The following is a 20151-nucleotide window of genomic DNA, read 5'->3' as shown; positions in this document are numbered from 1 at the left end:
TTTTTTCTGTGTTTCTCAGCAACTGTTTCAGTAAAGGAAAAGACCTCAGAGAGTAAAAGCTGGTCTAGCGGCAACTTCCACACAATCAATAATGTGGCTTGATTTGTTGGTTGGGGTTTTTTTTTGTAAATGTTATTTTTACTCATACTTATCCTCGGTTTTGTAACATAATTGCAAGCAGCATTTAGAACGCAAGGAAAATGCACGTTGCTAGGGGATGGCAGGCAATCGTGAGACCACGAAGTTGGTGAGTTGATTTTGATACAGAATTGTTCAGAGATCCTGAATCAAAAACAAAAGCAAAAATATCCATGGCTAGCACATCAGACATATTTAAATAGGTCTTTTGAAAAATCTTCCTTTATCATCCTTCCGCCTTAATTCCACAGCTGCTGCGTTACTGACTTGGTGTGAGAAATATGCTACATTTCCTATAGCGTAAAATTATATATACAAACAACAGGTTACATATTATTTCCTCATTACTTGTTTTCAAGGAGAATGAAAATACTTTGGTGTCTGTTAGACAAGTTATATTTGAAATGCAATTTATTGGTCAAATCTTGAGGGCACGACTAAATACTCACAGTCCTCAGGCAAACCTGCCACCAAAATCATTGCAAATGCGCAATTATAGATGTCATTTAACTGCAGTGAAGATGAGTGTTTCATAGCTGACTTCAGTGGCAGTTCTGCCTGGGCAAGTACCGAGTTAAGTAGTTCCGACACAGGTCCGCGAGAATGTACTTGCATGCAGATTGTCAGTTCTTCTCGATTCATTTAGTTAGACACCCGTACATTTTGTATTGAGTTCCAAAGCACTTTAGCAGCTGTGGGTAGAATTTTAAGATTTTTTTTTTTTTTTTTTGCACAAATGGCAAGTGAAATGTGTTTCTAGTAATATATTTCAGATTCATAGATGGAGGAGGCAATGGTATTTTTATAGTTGAGGAGATGAACCAGGGCATTTTTAAGCAGAAATGAAGGATGTCTGGGCAGAATATGGTATGTTTGTTCTAATCTTGGAATGTTGTTTTTCTAAGCATTCCTACATTATTAAAATGGTAAAAAGACATTGTAGTACTATAGAAAGTTTGCATTCCAGGACTTCTAAAATAAATGTGGCAGAGTCTGTAATGGGGGTATAAAATATTTACAAAATAATAGATGTCTGGTGCCAGAAAAAGATAAGTTTAACCAGCAAAAACATTTACTTTCACCCACATAAGTCACATTTTGTAATAACAGATCTTATACTATATTTCAAACTTTGCCCAAGCTGTCTTATAATTTTCCAACTCTTAAATTTGTCCATTCTGGCCAATACAGACTGGCATAGCTCAGCAAAGATGAAAGGTTAAGGTAGATTTCAAGTAAATTTGCCTACACGTCCAGCAGCAGGACCCAGGGAAGAGTAAGCTGTTGGATAGTGTCACTTTATGGCTATAAAGATGTAAAGATAGACCCACCCTTGCTAGCCGTGTGGTGCTGTGTGTCCCCTGGTCAGAGCCACCTGGGTGTCAGCTCCTGGCACCGTAGCGCTGCTGGTCCTGCTGGGTTTTGTGAACAAACTTCTAGCGAAAGTTTTCCCAACCTACTGTAACAGGGGTGTGGTGCGTCACTGGGAAATCAGGTATCGGCAGTGTACGCTAGGGAACTGCTCCGTATTTCTGTTTGTAGACGAGCTGGTTTTCTCCAGAACTAACCCACTGCATTCATTTACCGTAGTTACCCGTTCTCCCTATTCAGTCTAAAAGTTGTAAAAGGAGGAGAAATTTGTATTAACCTCTTTTCAAATGAGGTAGCGAGAAGTCCGATATAACCTGCATCCTGTAAAAAAGCAGAATTGAAGACAAGCAGGTGAAATGGAGACACGAGTTGCTTCAAGTGAGCGTTGGAAGTTAGTTTGTTTGCTCCAGACATAGTACGTGCACTCCTGCATTTTGGCGAACAGTGCAGAATCAACCCTTCTTCTTGTTCCTCTGGCTTTTGCACAGAGAAACTGCATTGCATTGAAATACTAAATAAGAGATTTTTTGAAATGTGAATGCCCTTTCTCGATATGTAACAACTTTTGCACAGTTACTTGGATACGTGCTTTTTATGTATGTGCCAGCGTACCTTTTTTTTTTCCCACCCTCGTGAGTGCACCCAGATTTTTCTTGATCTTGATCAGCAAAACAGGTCTAAACCACTAGCCAACCAACCAAGAACAATTCTCAAAGCATCCCCAACTATGCAAGGAATTGACTAAAAGTCATAGGTGCTATAGTGGGATCATCTCAGACGCCCCAGTAACTGGAGCAGCAGGCACCCTCTGTTCAGGAGGGTGTACACATAGGTACAGAAATCGATTTTGCAGGGTAAGATTTTACAGTTGCAGAACTGTGTGTACTTCTGAATATTTGCTAATTCTCATCAGGCTGCTTTCATAAAAATTAAACCCATCCAGAATTTAAAACTAAACCTTTGTAACATTACATCTGATCAGTTGCAAGTATTTTTGTACTCCCCAAAATGACAGGTGTCTTTGCAAGAAAATTCCCTGGAGTCTTTGGTATGCCAAATCAGAAATAAAACACCTAAGAAATTAAGTATCAACGTCACTGTTGTACCATAGCCAAACAAGCAATACTTCTGAAATGAAAGAGATACTACAGCTCAGCCCGTTGGAGAGCAGTGACGCAGTTAATCAGATAATCAGTCTGGCTACAGAGTTCACTCAATATTGCAGAGCCATCCAGACATTTCCTGATGTAGCTTCACTATCTTGAGAAAATATGTTGTAGCTTATTTCAGTGCTCGTTTGTGTTTGAGATGAAAAGCTTTATATTTATAGCTTCCATTTGTTTCTCATCTTTGTATAGAAACAAAATTGGTTTTCTTTAGAATGTGTCAAACAGATTTATTTCATGTAACAACCTTTCATTATATAAAACCTAGCCCTTTTTCAGACAGGCCTGAAGTACAAGGAAAAACATTTTATGAAAACTAAAGGTAGTCAAAGGGTTAATAGATACACTGCGCTGTCTGATTTGCATGTAGGTTTGCAGTGGAATTTTTCTAGAACAGAGCCCTACGGGTTTTTCAGCCTCATTTCTCAGTAGACTGCACAACTAGTGAGAAAGTAGGAATTTTGTCTGACAGCCATTAGAGTCTCATTATTCAGCAAATGTGGAGATAAAACAAACCTGATTTTGAAATCCCTTATCAAAGTTAGCTAACTCTGTCTTAATGAGTGTCGAGAAATAATCTAATGCTTTTTGTTGGGGTTTTTTGAGTGATGCTGAGATGCAGGACAGAGTGCTTACAAATGCCGTAAAGGTTGTGACCACTAGTGACATAATTGCTTTCCTGCTATTGCCTTTATAGCATATATTACTCATAGTGTTCATCTTTTTCTTCATAAAAAGGCTAATTAAATATGTAAGTGTGTGCTTTATTCCTTTATAGTAGTGTGAGCCAGCAGAAGAAAAGACTTTCTGTGAAGAGCAATGGTTTGAAACTTGCTTTTCTTACTGGAGCTATTGTCTGCCTTTCTGTTCAGTATTTTTTCTGCTAATATATTGAAGGAGGCCCTTCTGGTCCTTCTATCAATTTGGTCATTCATCCTCTCCTCCCTCCATATCTTATTTTATGGCAAAGAGATGTACTGCAACTATTGTTTCCGATATGATGACTTGTGGGTCCTCTCTCTGCCCCAGACCTGTGTCCCAGGGTGTGTTTGGGCAGTCCTTCAAGTTCAGTGTGGCTAAATAAGTTTTCCCCACCTTGATTTTATTTTGTCATGGTTTCTTAACACCTCCCTTCATTACTTTCAGCCAGGCTTGTAACCTCTTTGACTGTGATCTATTTTCATGTTTTTGTTTTACATGCTGCAAATTTTCTTACAATATTCCAGTGGTACAGCTAAAGCTACTGATTTTTCTCTCTCCAAGTTCTTCATGTCCTTCACTTTCAAAGCTCTCCATACCTTTGTATGTCTTTTGTAATGTACTTTCAAGATGCTGACTTGCACCTAACACCCATCAACTGTTGAAACCAGCTTCCCAACCAGCTTCCTGCTTTTCCTGGTCCTGTTTGTGAAGAGCTCCCTGCAAACAGCTGCCACGCTTACTTCTGTTACTCTCACCTTTGAAAATTTCTCTTTCTTTGGGATGGATTGAAAAACAGAAAAAAGCTTGTGAGAAGTTTGGCTGCCACAGCAGTGCCTGTGTTGGTGACGGGTTGGTCTGTCTCTTCTGTGATTTCTCCTGCCTGTCTCCAGCTGGGATCTCTGCTCTTAAACTGAAAATCGCTTGGTCTGGGGGCCACCTTGTTGTTCTGTGTGCAGAAAGCTTGGAACATCAAGGTCAAATGATAGATTTTAGCAACATCGACTAACTCGCCTCTCTTCTGCATTGTCAACGGGCATATTTTATAAAGAAGTGTAGGAAGAAAAAGCGTAGTGAGAAAGAAGTGTCGCTTTCTAGTTTTGTCAGCTGTGCCAAGCATCTAAAATGTCAAATTTTAAGCAAGAGTTTTATTTTTCAATAGACACATTTTTACTTTGTCTTTATTGATGCCAGTTTAGCTACAGTGATAAGCTTTTCAGCAAAATTTCTTGGACTGTATGTGACTGTAATTAATGTAACTGATTTTACCTTTGCTACACAGCTGATGAGGGAAAGAGCATTTATACAATAGTCTGACACCCTGATTGATTTCCTTTTCCTGTTCCATAATCACTGTATGCTTCAAAGGTTGTTTAATGCAACCCAATATTTATAGGCATATCTGGAGCTGTTGAAATTATAGGGAGAACCTGAAAATTGGTTTCACTCAGTACAGCTCTGCTGCTCTGGGAGATATGCTTGCTTTACCTCAAAGTCTCAATTCCTCTCAGAAATCAACACTTTGGACTAATACCCGTTCCCTGTAACACAGCTTACGTGAACTCAAGGCAATCTTTGCACCACATTTCTAGTAACCTGTAAATAATCCATACACCCTTCCAGAAATCACTTTTGGTTTCAGTTACCATACAAGTGGCATGGTCAGAAATTAATTGAAGGTGTTTGGGGTCATCAAGCTGTCCTTGTTTTTAAAAGTTGTTCTTTCAGTAGTAATGCGGTGTTGTAACGTACCACTGTAAACGAGGCTGATCGCGCCAAAGGATTTGCACCTAGCTGTGCATCAGTTCTGATCGTCGGTTGCTTAGCATTGATAACCATGCAGCAATTCAGTCATACATTAAATTATTTTGTTGTTGTGTTTCTCCTAAAGTAGCTGTTTTAGGTTGGAGATTGCATTAGGAATTTCATGGCTCTTTCCTTCAGGTTTTTCAAGAAGAAAAGGAGCACAAGTATTTACTATTTTCTTACCTTTATGAAGGAGAATCATAAATATCTAGACTGCCAAAACCAGTTTTTCTATTATGCTCCTTTCTAAGCTGGCAATATGTTCTGCTGTGCGAGCAGGTGGAAGAATTATAAAAACAAATCTCTTTCTAGGATGGAAAATTAGCAAATCTCTCAAAAGAGCTTCAGTGTAGGGTTGTCTAGAGCAGCGGTGGCCGCTTTGCAATGTTTGTGCTGCCCTTCTGATCCAAAGTACCTTGTGTACGGCTGCTCTTCAGTGCCTGCAGCTGGGGGACGCGCTGAAGGACATGGCACAAAGAATGGTGTGAAGCTGAATTTCTAGATTTAATACATGAGTTTTAGAATTCTACTTGGTTTTATTTGTATTAAGAATCTCAGTTCTGAATTAACAATCTGAATTTTAAGTTACCTTTCCACTGAAAGTAGTACGTATATGTTCATCATGAAGTCTTCTACCTAGCATGCACCAAAACCATCACTCTCACTAAAAAACAAAAAAAAAAGGTTATTTCCTGGCTGTAGAAAGCAATACCTATAGGCACATTTTAGTATGGTAGGAGATCATTTAAAAACATACGTTTATAATGTGCAAGTATGTATACGTTGTGAAATTGTAAACACTTGACGCAAACCACAAGCAAACCAAGTGATCTCTCTTAACGGTACCTTATAAACCAAACTGCTGAATGGAATGGTTGCAGGGGGGAAAAATACTCTTTTTGCTTTCACGGACTGCGTTGATCACTGGACTGTGAGCAGGGGCAGAGCATCCACGGTCAGTTGTTCACCAGGAAAGAAAACAACTGCAAAGAGGAGAGGCAGGTTGAGTGTCAGAGCGAAGAAGTTTTATGACCTTTTTTTCCCCTTTCTGAGCCAGGGCAAAACGCACTCATTTGCTGGACTAGGATTTCAGCATTAATGGGTAGGTCCTGCAGATTATGCCATAGCAACTGGAGTGCGAGTGGCAGGACCTGCAAAGATTGGGCAACCTTTTCATCTGTTCTAGCTCTGGGAGCTGGAACCTGATAGATTTGAACCTGTCAGATGTTACCCTGTGCTGCGTCCTGACTCTGGTACATATAGCTGAAACGAGGCAGTTCTAATTAGATAAATAAGTCTTGAATTCTAACATGGTGCTGACACAGACATGAGGCAAACAACCAGAAATATGTGAAAATAACTTCAAAGCAGAATTGAAACAATGTAAGTAGGCAACAAGAGTGTTGATATTACTGAGCCCAAAGCAATAGTTAATTAGCTTGCTTTATTTTTTCCTTGGGCTCTATTTCAAAATAAATTCAGGCTTCAGTAAGAACTTGAAATGAACCATTGATTTACTTCTCTGGAGTCTTGAGGAAAAGGGAGACTTAATTTAAAGACAGGAATTTAACACAGATGAAATATGGCCTTTCTGTGTGGAAAAAGAACATAGATACAGTGCAACAGTACGGGCTAGATTTTAAATCAACCCCTTGCACGTGAGCTACGATGCGAGCGTTTCAACCTGACCCTGGCTCAGGTTGAACCACAGCTGCAGTCTTCTGGGAGGAGGTTGGTACCGCTGTGACCTCCTGCTTCCGGGTGTGCTCTGCTGAGCCGTGCGGCAGGAGCCGGTGGTACGGTCCTGGCCCTGGGCAGGACGGACTCACCCCTGCACTTGTCCGGCCTCTGCCTGGCTCTGCGGGGCTCCGTGGGCTTGGCCCAGGTGGAAATCAGAGCAGATTTGAGCCTCTTCTCAATAATGCTTGCCTTCAGAAATAGCAAGAGAACTGTAATCCTACCACTGCGTCTAACCATCTACATGTATTCTATACGGTGTTTAGAGTTTGGAAGTATGTGTGTGCGCGCAGGCGTTAACAGTTACATTTCTGATTTCTGCATGGAAATATTATTTGTTAGCTCTGTGCTGTAAGTGCAAATAAAAGAGTAATCATCTTTGTGCTTTGTATATACATGTGATTTGCGTTTCCTGTGCTTTGCACAGTTGACTACTTGGCATTTCTGTCTCAAACATAAAACTGTAAGTAATGGTGTTTTGAATTCTGTGGATTGAAAACAATAAGCTGTTATCAAAAGCCCATTTGGAGAAGTGCAATTTTCTGATTTTAGAAGCCAGGAAAACCCAATTCTGGCCCCGCTGCAGTGACAAATATGCACTTAGCTCAGTGTACTTTCTGTGGGCGTTAAACTGTGTAATAACCTTACAATTATGATCTTTGAAGATGTTCTGCATTAAGCGTTTAGAATGGTGGAAGGAAACATTAATTCATAGAGGGGCGTGTGTCTCTCCTTATACACATACATCTCCATGGATGAAGAGCTTATTTGTGTCAGGAAGCTTTCCAAAGGATGGTGTTACGTGAACTGAGGTTCTTTCCAAAAGCAGAGATACTGGCAGAATTGAGCCCAGCTGGACGCTGGTAACTTCTCTCTAGTTTTCTAGAAGTTTTCTTGTTAGCTTGTTACGCATTATATACTCTAGAATTGCTTTGCATTGTGAATTGTGAAAACACTGTAAATCTAGGGAATATTTTAAAAATTGATGTACTACATCAGCTGGTGGCCAGCTAAGTGAGGAGAAGTGGGAAATGAAATCTGTCATTTTTCAATCATCTGTTAAATTCAGTGATGGAAAACCATCAGTCTGTGATGGTAATTGGTGGCCTGTGTAAAACAGATCTTACTCTCTTGCTCAGGATCTCACTCCACAGTCACTTGATGGCAAAACAAAGAAATAAAAATCTGCTCCCTCTCGTTGCAGGCAGTTTGGCAGCAAGCTCAGGGGCTGCAGGCGGGTGCGGAAGGCACACTTGTGGCACGAGGCAGTCTCTCAAGCTGGGGGTCCACCCCGGTGTGCATCAGTTCACGTTCCTCCTCTTCTCTCTCTCTCTCCCAGAAGGAGATGATTTCTATCTCTAGGAAGTGTTGCAAAAGCACCAAATCTTTATACTTATATTAAAAAAAAATACATGGGAAACAACATTAAAACCCCCCAAACTAGAAGCGTAGTCTCTATGTATTAACACAGCTTGCAGTTTTGCAGGTGTAGTATTCTTTAAAGGCCTGAAATGCAAAATACTGAGGGACCTTCCTTTATTGCACTCAGGTCACATACATCCTGGTGTTATGCCTTTTGCAGCCTGGCATAATATTGCATACAACAACAACAACAAGTCTATTTTCCTGTAATATGAATTCACAAATGGCAGCGGTTCAGTGTGTTTCCTTTGTAGATGTTAGCACCTCTGAGAACTTTCCATACTGAAAACTCTTTAATTTAGAATGTTAGCAAATGCTATTTATTAAAACCGTATATTTTATGAAGACTCACAAGTCATATAACGTGTTCTAGTTTTTTGCAGATGTGACTTATTACTATAGAGACATTAAAACTGAATAGTCTATGAACTATGATTTAACATCACTTTCTCTTGTCATACTTTATCAATCAAAATACCTTCAGAATCTGGTTTTATCATTAATTTGGTCCTAATAGTAGGTTTTGTACCTGATCATTTTCAATATTTTATGCAGTTCCTATCACGTAATTTCAAAGTATTTTTATCGCTATTTCAAAAAATAATAATTCTTTTATTAGAATATTCTTTCTCCTGGTTTTTAACAATCTAAAATTGATGTACTGCAATGCACTTCTGGGAAATATGCCAACAACTGTGGGTTGTAGTTTCAGGATGCCTGTTCCTAGTTCATACGCACTCTCAAGTGTTTGTTGTAAGGGGTGCGATCCTGTTTCCAGAATTCTTGGTAGCGCAGCACTGGCCTGATACACAGAGTGATGGTAAGACAGAGTCTGGCAGCTGTAAACATGAAGTGCAAGGGCCCGTATTTAAAAATAACCAAGTACTCAAAATAGAACCTAGTTTTTCAAATCAGTTCGACACTATTTAAAACTATGCCATAGGTTTCAAATGGGGCATAAGTAGTTTTAAAGAGGTTGCTGTTACGTAGATGTTGTACTTGCTTAGATGATAAAATTTGATTCCTGTTGTTCAGAGTGACAAGAAGTCACTTAAGCAATCGTTTCTGATGTCCATTGTGTCAGGGCTGCTCACCCCAGAAGCCCCGTACTGTCCCCCTCCCCTCCCACGTTCTTTAGAGGTGGGCTTGTTTTACTGCCGGCAGCTAGCATGGCTGGTGGTCACAGGGACCGCAGCTGAACAGCTTGAAACGCAAGGAGCTCTCGTAGACACCACGTGGGCAAGGAGCATTTGAATGCTGGCTCTGACACAAAGTTCCTCTTTAGGCACAGTTGGGACATTTCATCTCTCGCCTTGCGATCGCCACGTGTAAAATGAAGCAATGCCTGCCTACCTGTCTCATAGGAGCACAGATGATTGACTCGTGCTTGTGAAGTGATACAGGAATGCACTGAATGCACATCAGAGCCGTCTGATCTCCGGATATATGGGGAATTGTTCTTGGAAAAGCCTAAAAATATTAGCAGCTGTGTTCATGTGTGAGGGTAGTACCATAATCAACTCTTGTAACTGGAATGAGGGATATCATATATCAAGATGGTGCTGGAGCCTTTCAGTGTCCTCCCAGTGACTTTGAGAAAATTAGCCATTCTAAAGGCAAATGTATTGCTTTTCAGAAATATTTTTGTAATCCCCTGTGCAAAGGCTCACATGTTTCTGAGTGCTCTCCAGCCCTTAACCCTGGCTGCCTTTGGGCTTTCTTGGGCTCCTTTCAACTGGCCAAACCTGCAGCATGACAGCAACAACAGCTGGCATGAATTTGTTGAAGTCATTGGTATTCACTGGTAACCTTAAAAACAGGAAAATCACTCCTTTTGTCAAATTACGCACATTTCACGGTAGGATTTTAACAAGATTTCAAGGATGCTGCTGTCCTGTGTAAAATGAGATGAATTAGGCCCCTGTTGTGTTGGGTTCACTAAAACCACAGGACTATTACTGTATGATTTTTTTGTGTGTGCAGCACATTGACATACATATTTTGCTTCTTTTAGAAGATAAAGGGAAGGCAAAAGCCAATAGTGCAAGTCAGCAGTCCAGCACAGAAGTGGGTCCTTTCCTTCCCAAAGCTGGAGTGGCAGCAGTGGCACCTGTAACACCTGCCTCATCCTCCAAGAGCACGAATGGAGCTCCGAATGCCGTTTCTGAGTCAGAAGAAGAAAAAGCCAAAAAACTACTTTACTGTTCATTATGCAAAGTGGCTGTGAATTCCCTGTCACAACTAGAAGCCCACAATACAGGTGAGTATGCATACAGTGCATACAGCTGTGTGGTACTGGTTTTAAAATTCAGTGTAACAAGCTGGTTTTCTGACACTGGGGTAGCCACACTTCACTGAAGAGGCTTTTAGTCAAAACTTAAAATGGCAAGTTACAAAAACATTTCTGTTAATGACAGTTTCATGTATGGTGTTTGATATTTTATTAAAGCGCTCTCTAATTTTTTTTGAACTGTCCTTCATGTACTCTGTAAGCTTTTAGTTGACAAAAATCCCTCCAGTTCACGTTACCTAATCAGATTCCGTCATACCTCCATAGTCAGGATCATAGTATGATCATAGTGGTTTGTGTAACACTAAGGTTTCTAAAATGTCAGTTCTCTCTCTCTCTCTCTCTTTTTAATATTTCATGTCACTATCTCTGGTGTCTGGGTTTTTGCTGGCACAACTTACAGTAATTTTTATTATTTGATATTTTTGATAATTTTAGGGTGGGCTCCTTAGAATTCCTAGATGTCCTAGAATCTTTTGATTATCGCAAATTAGATATGCTCCTTTTAAAAGGCCACAAGCAGCAATCCCTAATGTGCTCTGGCTGCTCTGTGATGTGCTGGTGATGTAAAGCTTGTTAACAAACCATTGAAGCTGGTTTTACAGCTGTAATCCACTCTTGAAATGGCCAAAGCAGCCATTTCTTTCTAATCAGAGGATACTTATTGAAGTATTCCTGTTCCTAGGCAGGTTTCAAGTGATTGCTATGGTTCCTCTCCCACTCGGCTTGGCCCTTTTTCATGATTCACCAGCTATACGGATTTTGGCAGAAGAATAAGCAACGAACACCTTGGCCATACAGCCACACGCTGCCCTCAAAACAGAGAGGCAGTGATCCAGCGTGCCTGTTGTTCCCTTTTTGTACAAACTCCTCTTCCATTGTCTGGCTTCCCTTTAGATCGAGGAAGTGGGAACTACGCTGACCAAAACCAGAGTCATCATTAATCCTGATCTGTGGTGACTTTAACCATTCTATCTTGAAGATAAATGTGTTACAAAAAGTCCCAAGGCTAATGGACATGGTTCTGTGTTGCCAATCATTAAGTCTGTCTCCTTGCCCATTAGGGTCCAAGCACAAGACCATGGTCGAGGCTCGGAATGGTGCTGGTCCCATCAAGTCTTACCCTAGACCTGGATCCCGGCTGAAGGTGCAGAACGGCAGTAAAGGCTCAGGACTGCAGAACAAGACGTTTCATTGTGAAATCTGTGATGTCCATGTTAATTCAGAAATCCAACTTAAACAGGTAGCTTGCATGTATCTGGGGCTCCTTTGCTGTTTTTTAGTTGCATTGCAAAATTGTAGGTGGGACATAGGTCTGTGCGAAGATGTTTTGGCAAAAAGTGAACTTAGTATTTCTTTTCTGTCGTCCTGCAACTGTTTCTCAATAGTTCACTATAGATCAGGTTCACCTAATTGTTGCAGCTGGGAAAAAATGAGGTCAGAGTCATAAAGCAGAGGTGGACAAGATGTCAGTATCAATGAATAACATAGCAGATCCAGTTTAAAAGTTTGCTGTGGCTCGAGAGAGATTTGAACTTTGGTCTCCCAAATGGAAGAAACCCTGGGTTGAGGTTCCCTGAATTCCTCTTTTGGTGCTGTTTCAATCTGCTGGAATACTTCTTTAATACTCTGTGAGAAGGAGAATGTGACATGAATCTATTGGTTTAGGACAATCGACAGGAGGCTAATACTGCAGATATGTCTGAACTGTGTAGAGCAACGTTATCATTAACAGCGTAGCTGTATGAACACGCAGCTCTGCTCTGTCCGAGCCAATTCGCGCTGGGTTCAGAGCTCTGCCAATACAAATACGTTGTTTCTGATACCCAGACGGGAATCTCTAACTCCATGGTGCTGTGCTGTGTGGATGTGTCCTCTCATTCCCTGTTATTTCAGTTATCTCTCAGATAGTATTAAATTGCATGGTGTAGGCATATCCCTGGGTACTGGTTCTTCCTTCAGCTAATATTGAATTATTTATACAACTGAACAGCAACAGTGAGACTGAAATTTACCTCCTACTTCTGAATATCCCAATGACCTAGTGGTGTTACAGCTCTGCTGGGTTCAAAGATCCTCAAGTGGAAAAGGGAAATACTAACCAAAATATCAATAATTTGCAGAGCCTCTCTCGGATCACAGAATTCGCTGTGTTTGATTAGTTTCTGATTTTCTATTTGATGTGCTCCAAATTGTTATGTTTCATTTAGCAAAACTTATCTTTGCTCTCTCTAAAGAACCTACTTTATCTTACAAACAGGGGCTTAGGCATATCCTGCTGATAAATCAATTTCAAACTCAAAACTGAGAAATGTTTAAACAGCTAATTAAATGTGAGGATATTTATTTCAGCACATTTCCAGCCGAAGGCATAAGGACAGAGTTGCAGGAAAGCCTATGAAACCTAAATATAGTCCTTACAACAAACTGCAGCGCAGCCCAAGTATTTTAGCAGTAAGTATTTTTATTTCTCATCGCTGTCTACGTGAATTTGTGACCTTGGGGACTCCCACCGCACAGAGACAGGAACATGACAGACCTGACACTTGCGCAGCGTTTCTCCCGCTGCAGGCTGAGTCTGCGCGGGGATCAGGGTTGAAGATGGTTATGTATTCTGTCTGCCCAGTCAAAGGCACGCAGGCAGCACTGCGAGTGTTATTTACTGCTAGGAGGAAGGGAATAATCAGTGGAGTGGGGAATGAACCGTGTGCTCCGTGGAAAGGTATCGGCTCTACTGGGCTCGTGCACTTCTCCTTGAAGGCTGCAATGTATATACTCTGTCTTTCTGGGCACCTGAGATAACTCTCAGTTATGACAGATGAAGCCAGGGAAAAGGACATAAGATGTTAAGGTATAAAAATACTAATGCTCATTCTCCGCATACAGCAAAGCAGAGTGCTGTGTGCATGTATTATGTTGGTGCAAAAGAGCGCTCAGGTGTTTAGGAGAATTGATTGCCTATCTGCGTGCTGGGGCTGTGTCTGTCACCAGCTATCAGAACACCTCTCCTGCCTTTGTGCCCCCAGCCGTTCCTCTTTCACACCCACCTGCATTTCCAGGAATTCCCCAAGCTGGTTCTGCCAGCTGCAGCCGGAGTTCAGGCTGGCTCTAGCACAGCACAGATTGTATGTTTATTTGCTCATGACTCAGCCTGTATTCTATTCATTAGGGAAAAGTGCATGCCACCTATGGCACAAAAACAATTTATAGGCTGGAAAGACAGAGATGCAAATGTGTGTGTTTGCAACAGTAAACACGTGAAAAGCCTTTAAAAGGTGAAATATATTAATATGTCTTTGTAATTGTACAGAGGCAATTGAAAATGCTGCAGGCTTTCTCTAAGTCTCCCCGTTCGATAGGTTCTGCACACAGTAATCTTCTTCTTCATTCACGTAATACATCATTTTATAATCTATTGCCCAAAGAGAGACCTCCACTAATAAAGGAAGGACGTGAGCATCTTTCCTCCCTCAACTGCGTGATTGTGGTGCACACCATTTTCAGTGAGACCGTAGTGTATATATTTCTGGTTAGCACTTTCACCACGAGCACCAGCAACCATTGTAGATCATAAACTGAGTAATAATTCTTTCAGAAAGAATTCTTTATGGTATTGATCTTAAAAAGGATTTCTATTTTGAGACGAGCAGCTCTGCATTGGCAAGTACCAAGCTGACTGGACTAACAGTACTTTCCCATCTTGACCACTCTACTTTTCTACAATTCATTTTTGCAAGTGGAAAATTTGACTTTTGACATTGAAGTCTTAATCATGTTTTTTAATGTTTCTTGCACAGTTATGATTTATAAAATTTGATGTTGTTCACTTGCAAATTATGCTTCCTTCTAAACGTCAGTGTGACTGTCCCTACACTCAAGAGATTTATATATCTTTAAATACACAATTTGGTTGCTTTAATTGCCTTGGGAGTAAGAAGACAATGTGGGTAACATTTCTAAGCAGCTGACATGAGGCTTCTGTGAGAAATCATGGCGTACCCTTTGTCAAGGTTCATTTTTTCCATCGTGTAAAAGTAGGCGCGGGGAGAACTGTATTTACGTTGCTTTTTTATGTGTTTTATTCCAGGCAAAACTTGCATTCCAGAAGGACATGATTAAGCCGCTGGCACCTGCTTTCCTTTCATCTCCTCTTGCTGCGGCTGCAGCTGTGTCGTCGGCTCTGTCCCTTCCTCCCCGTCCCTCTGCCTCCTTGTTCCAGGCGCCTGCGATACCACCAGCTCTCCTCAGGCCAGGCCACGGTCCCATCCGTGCAACACCTGCCTCCATTCTTTTTGCACCGTACTAATTTATTGATGTGAAAAAGAGATAACTATGGCCAGTAGGAATGGTAAAAGAAAAGCAGGAAAGGGGTCCAGATTTTAAAATGTCTTTTTCTTTTGAAATGCCATCCAGCGTGACACCTCAGCCACCCACACCGTAAAATCCATCATTGCGGGTACTGCATTTTGGAGTCTAGACAACTGTCTTTCTCAGTCTCTCTCTGTCTCTCCTTTTTTAATCCAAATAGGGAGTGATATAGTAAAAACTTAATTGCTCATAAAATTTATACCATTAAAGATTCATGCATCTTTTTTTTCTGTTTTCTTTTTTTTTTTTTTTTTTGCAATGTGTATGATGCACCTTGGAATCAAGGAACGTAAAATATTTTCCTGACAGACTTGAAAACTAGGGTCTTCCTTGCTCACACTTATGTAAATACTTCTCTGAAAAGCAATGGGGTATAACCTAATGTGGAAAAAAAGGCAGATGAACCAAATGCTTGATTGTGGATAACATCTCAAAAATGAATTGTGTCCTTTTTTTTTTTTTTTTTTTCAGTGTGCTCTTGTTGACAGGGATTGTGTACTGTCCTAGGCCCCAGTACTGGTGTATCTTGTGTAGTACTAAAAATGTATCACATGTCTGATTTCAATATTTTTAGTTTCTGTGCAAATGTTTGGAAGCAATGCAGCGCTGAAGCTTTTAATTATTTCTTTTGTGTCACACTTTATTTAGAGAAATTAAAAATAGAAAGCCATATAACATATAGTTAAGATTACTACTTGTTTGCTACTTTCATTTAACTTATTTTTGTTGTTTCCTTACTGGTGTTGCTAAGCAATGTTTAAAGAGAAAAAAAAGCTTTCCAATTGCACATTACCACGGCTCACATGCGTTGTTCAAGATGACAATGGATCCATGTATTTGTACGTAAATATCCTTTTTTTTCATTTCTAACTAGTTTCCTTTGTAACGATGCTGCATAACGTTGTGGCTCCCTAATGCAATAATGTACAGAACATAAAATATTTATAATTGACCATATTCTCTGTTTACTGAATATATTGCAGTAATGCCCCACCTATCTTCTTACCTCCCCAACCCTTTTATAAAGGTGATATCAATATGCAGTACTCAGACTGAAGTCATTATGTGATAATGGGGACAACAGGTGGAAGAAAGGAAAAAAAAATAGAATTAACTTTTAGAGCATCTTTATCTGCAATCCATAATAGTAAAATGTCTGTGTATTTTTTTAAATGTACCTTTTCAATAAAATAATACGAAAATTACACATGGTTCTTGTGTCTGTTAATTGGTACAGAAAGAAAAGGCTGAAACAAACAAATTTAGCTAAAGGAGTCTTCAGGAGCAGGCAAATCATTACAGTTGCAATAAAGTATAATTACAGAACCTATGTTTACTTCCCTTGTGTTTTAATGTTTTTTCCTTTCTACATCCTGTTACAGCCTTTACTGGGGCTTTTTTGCAGTAAGACTGTAAACATTCACTACATTGGAGATTCAGAGGAAGAAGCAGTAGAGCCAGGTGGGTGATTATGGTTTTATTATTGCACCACCAAGATGCTATAACATGGTTATGCCATCTCTGATGGAGATTAAGAATTAACTTTAAAACCAGCCGGGGCCTACCTGAGGTCACTTTGGAGCCAGGACTTGCTCTGAAGCGTGGGCAAAACAGGCAGCTGCTTGACGCAGCAGGCTTTTGAAGGCAGGTGTTTGGGGAAGCTTTGAAATGATCTTTTTCCCTGCTGAAAAGCTTGATCTATTCTGTAAAAATCTTTTCTTTGTTAATACAAAGTGAAAAGTAAAGAGTAGAAGAGTAAAAAGATTCAACTGTAAGGCTGTTAGGTTTAATACAAAGCCGAGAGGACCATTACAAATCCACAAAGGCCAAGGAATAAAAATTCCAGGAACTTTTATAACAGAGAATTTACAGACCAACATATACCTCATAGTTGCAACATATTAGAGGCCATTTTCTGCAAGTGTACTTCTGCCCAGTTTCCACCCACTATTCAGTGGAGCAGTGGACTGTGCTGAGAGAGGACAATTCGCTGGAGAATCACCTGCAAAGGGGTAGGTAAGGGAGTCCGGGCTTTTAGCATTCTCTGGGGAAGCAGGTACACTTGTATTAATCCTGTGGACAGTGAGAATTACACAGTGGTAGTATGGGTGGACACTCCTCCATGTGCATGTGTTTGTGTCTGATTTTCTAACTCATGCTCGTAGGGAGTCAGGTTTAAGTGCTCGGCTGCTTTCAGAGGAGTTACTTGCATGGGGAGCCTCTTTCTGTCCAACATGAGATACGTTTACACAACTGTGTATTTTAATTGGCTCTTCAGGAAACAAGAGTTGTCTATGTATTAAAACACTATTTTACCTGATGTTGACAATGAGAAATTTAAAGCAATTACAAGTTCCTGGATAGAAATTTAGGTCACTATGAGTGAAAGAATGTGTCGTGTCATTCAGCAATGAGAGGAATTACTTAACCTGTGAAACACAAGGAGCTAAAACACTATGATTGTAAGCCAAGGAAGACTCATATTCAGATTCATATTCAACACCCTTTGTACTCTTTGCTGTGTTAACTTTTATTTTGTGTGCTATAACTCCATTTACCACCAAGATTTTGTCCATGACATGCAGGACTGAGCATTTGAGATGATAATTGCATGATAAATGGCAAAACCTCTTATTATGCCTGCTGGGATCTCGCATTTTAGAAATGAGCTCTACATGAGAAGGAAAATTTGTATCATACTTGCATAAAGGCTATCGGCTGCTTTTTTGATATGTTAGGATGTTTTCTCCTGAGATGTAATATCATTACAGACAACTGGCTATAAAATTCATGGATTTGTTATAACAAAGAACTAGTACTGACGTACAATATTTGCAATGTGGTTACCATTTTGAATAAGTATATTGAAGGTGCAAACCAATAAGGTAATAAGGTTAAAGTAATAGGATCACATCCTCTCGTATGTCTGTTATTCTAGGTCTGTTCACTGCACTCTGAGCTACAAGTTGTTCCTGTATGAGAAGTCAGAAGGGGCACTGTGTTGGTCAGGGATTATCACCCGGCTCTGCCATCTTTCTGCAGCAGAAGAAAAAGGATCCAGACTGGACACAGACATGTCAGCAGGGACTTTCTGCTGGTGTCTGTGGCTGGATCATGGTCCCTGTACTGCGAGAGATTTCCATAAAGGGTATCAAACAGAGGACATGGTCCAGTAGTCTATACAGATATATTCTTTTAATAAAAATAATAGAAATAGAATCTTCTATGACCACTGCAGGATATTAGGATGTGTACCTCTCATTTCTGCAGGTCGAAAGGATAATAAAATCTTTCCCTCTGATTTTGGTCAGATAGCAGAAGGAAGAAGACAGAAGCTAGCACGCACGTTGCCCTGTCCATATCACCACTTGAACTCTTATGATAATGTTACACTGGGTCCATCTACTGATAAACTAATAAATGTTTCCTGTAAGAAAGAGATTATTTCATTAAAAATAAATTACCTATTTTACTCCCTTTCTCTGTGATCTTGGACTATAAATTTTATGCTCAGAAAACTTTTACAAAAGAATTTGTCACATTTGTCTGAAAATAAGAGAGCATGGTAGTTTTAAGCTCTGCAGGAAGTATTTCACTAACTTTATGTATCTGGCAATAACCCAGTGAGACCTCACTGTATATCTTTTGAACGTGTCACCTTGAATAAGTGAGGTACTGTACTATTTATTCATGCTTGGCTGCACAGTAAATCTCCACAGCTGTCACCTTCTGGTCACAGTGGTCATGATGATTTTCTTACTATGCCAAGTATATTTTTTTAACCATTTTTTTTCTTAACATTCTTGTTTCGAGTGACATCCTGAGTATCCTCGAGTATTTATTGGTATGAGCAGCATTTCAGGTAAAACCACATATATGGTTTTGAATATCTAGAATTCTTGAATATTACAGTTTTTGATTAACGTAACATTGATGTTAAATATTTCTATTTGGTTTAGTTGCCTAGTCATATTTATTTGTATTGATAGAGTACTGTGCTAGATGCTGAATGCCAAGCACCAGAAGTGGAGGAGGCCGAATCAAGCCTGTCGCCTTTGAAAGGCTGCAGTTGAGGGAGGTCCCCGGCAGCTGGAAAAAGCACAACTTTATGCCTTTCAAAAATGGCAGGAAAGAGGACCCGGGCACATGAAAACAAGTAGGTCATTGGGATTAGCCAACATGGGCTTACCAAAGGTAAAATCATGCCTGAGCAGCCCGAGTGCTTTCTGTGGTGAGGTGCCCGTCTGTGCAGACCAGGGGAGCGGCGGGAGCTGACTTCAGTCAGGCTTTCAGCAGTCTCTCACAGGATCCCTGCAGGCAAATGGGGCCAGTGTGGACGGGGTAGGTGGCTACAAGGTGGCTGCAAGAGTGGCTGGGCCGCTGAGCTCCAAGTGTTGGGCAGCCATTTGCGGCCTGCGGCAGCCAGTTGAGTACTATTCCTCGGGGGTCCGTAACACCTAATGTACTCACCAGCAACTTGTACAGTGGGATGGAGAGCACTCGGCAAGCATCCGGCTTTTAATACCAAATGGTGGGGCCAGTGGTATGCTGGAGGGTAAGGCTGCTGTCCAGAGGGACCCCAGCAAGCTGGAGATGTGGTTTGATGGGAACCTCATGGGGTTCAGGCAAAGACCAAGTCTGGTGCCCGGGAAGGGGCCACCCTGTTCACCATCGCTGACAGGGCCTGCTGACCAGAAAGCAGCTTTGCAGGGAAGGCCCCAGGCGGGGCGGGGGACACCCAATTTTTGTGGTGGACAAATTGAACACAAGTCTGCAGTGCGCCCTTGTGGCAGCAGAGCTCAACTGAATACTGTGCTGCCTTAGCGAGCCATGGACGTGGTAAAACTCCTTGTTCCGCACTTTGGGGCCTCTGATACGAGATTTTGACAGACTGGAGCAAGTCTGGGAGAAGGCCACAATGGTGGTTAGGAAACAAGCACGTGGTGTTCAGGAAAGCGAGATGGGTTTGCTGAGCCTGGAGAAGGCTGTGACAGTTCTGGCCGCTGTCCTCAACTGTCTGACTGGTGGTTACAGGGGGGAGAGACAGACATTTCTCAGAGAAGCCCCGTGAAAGGACAAGAGGTGATAGTCAGAAGCTGCAGGAAAGAACATTCTGGCTACACATAAGGAAAAAAGTTTTCCAAGTAAAAGTGG

The 20151-nt window shown here is 40.9% G+C and overlaps 1 protein-coding gene across 7 annotated transcripts in view; it reads left to right on the top strand.

Annotated features, from left to right (window-relative positions):
* Positions 1–16202, top strand: part of ZNF385B (zinc finger protein 385B) — a 136546-nt gene extending 120344 nt beyond the window's left edge. For all 7 annotated transcript variants that reach the window (XM_054830817.1, XM_054830818.1, XM_054830820.1 and 4 more), the window contains exons 5-8: positions 10354–10599; positions 11694–11872; positions 12982–13083; positions 14717–16202. In XM_054830817.1, coding sequence (XP_054686792.1) covers positions 10354–10599; positions 11694–11872; positions 12982–13083; positions 14717–14935 — 746 coding nt within the window. In that variant the 3' untranslated portion in view covers positions 14936–16202. The remainder of the gene's footprint in view (positions 1–10353; positions 10600–11693; positions 11873–12981; positions 13084–14716) is intronic.
* The last annotated feature ends 3949 nt before the right edge of the window (positions 16203–20151 follow it).

The sequence above is a fragment of the Grus americana genome, chromosome 6 (genome assembly GCF_028858705.1).
Source record: "Grus americana isolate bGruAme1 chromosome 6, bGruAme1.mat, whole genome shotgun sequence".
NCBI lineage: Eukaryota > Metazoa > Chordata > Aves > Gruiformes > Gruidae > Grus > Grus americana.
Note: the sequence above shows the minus strand (reverse complement) of the source record. Positions and strands in the feature narration are given on the sequence as shown.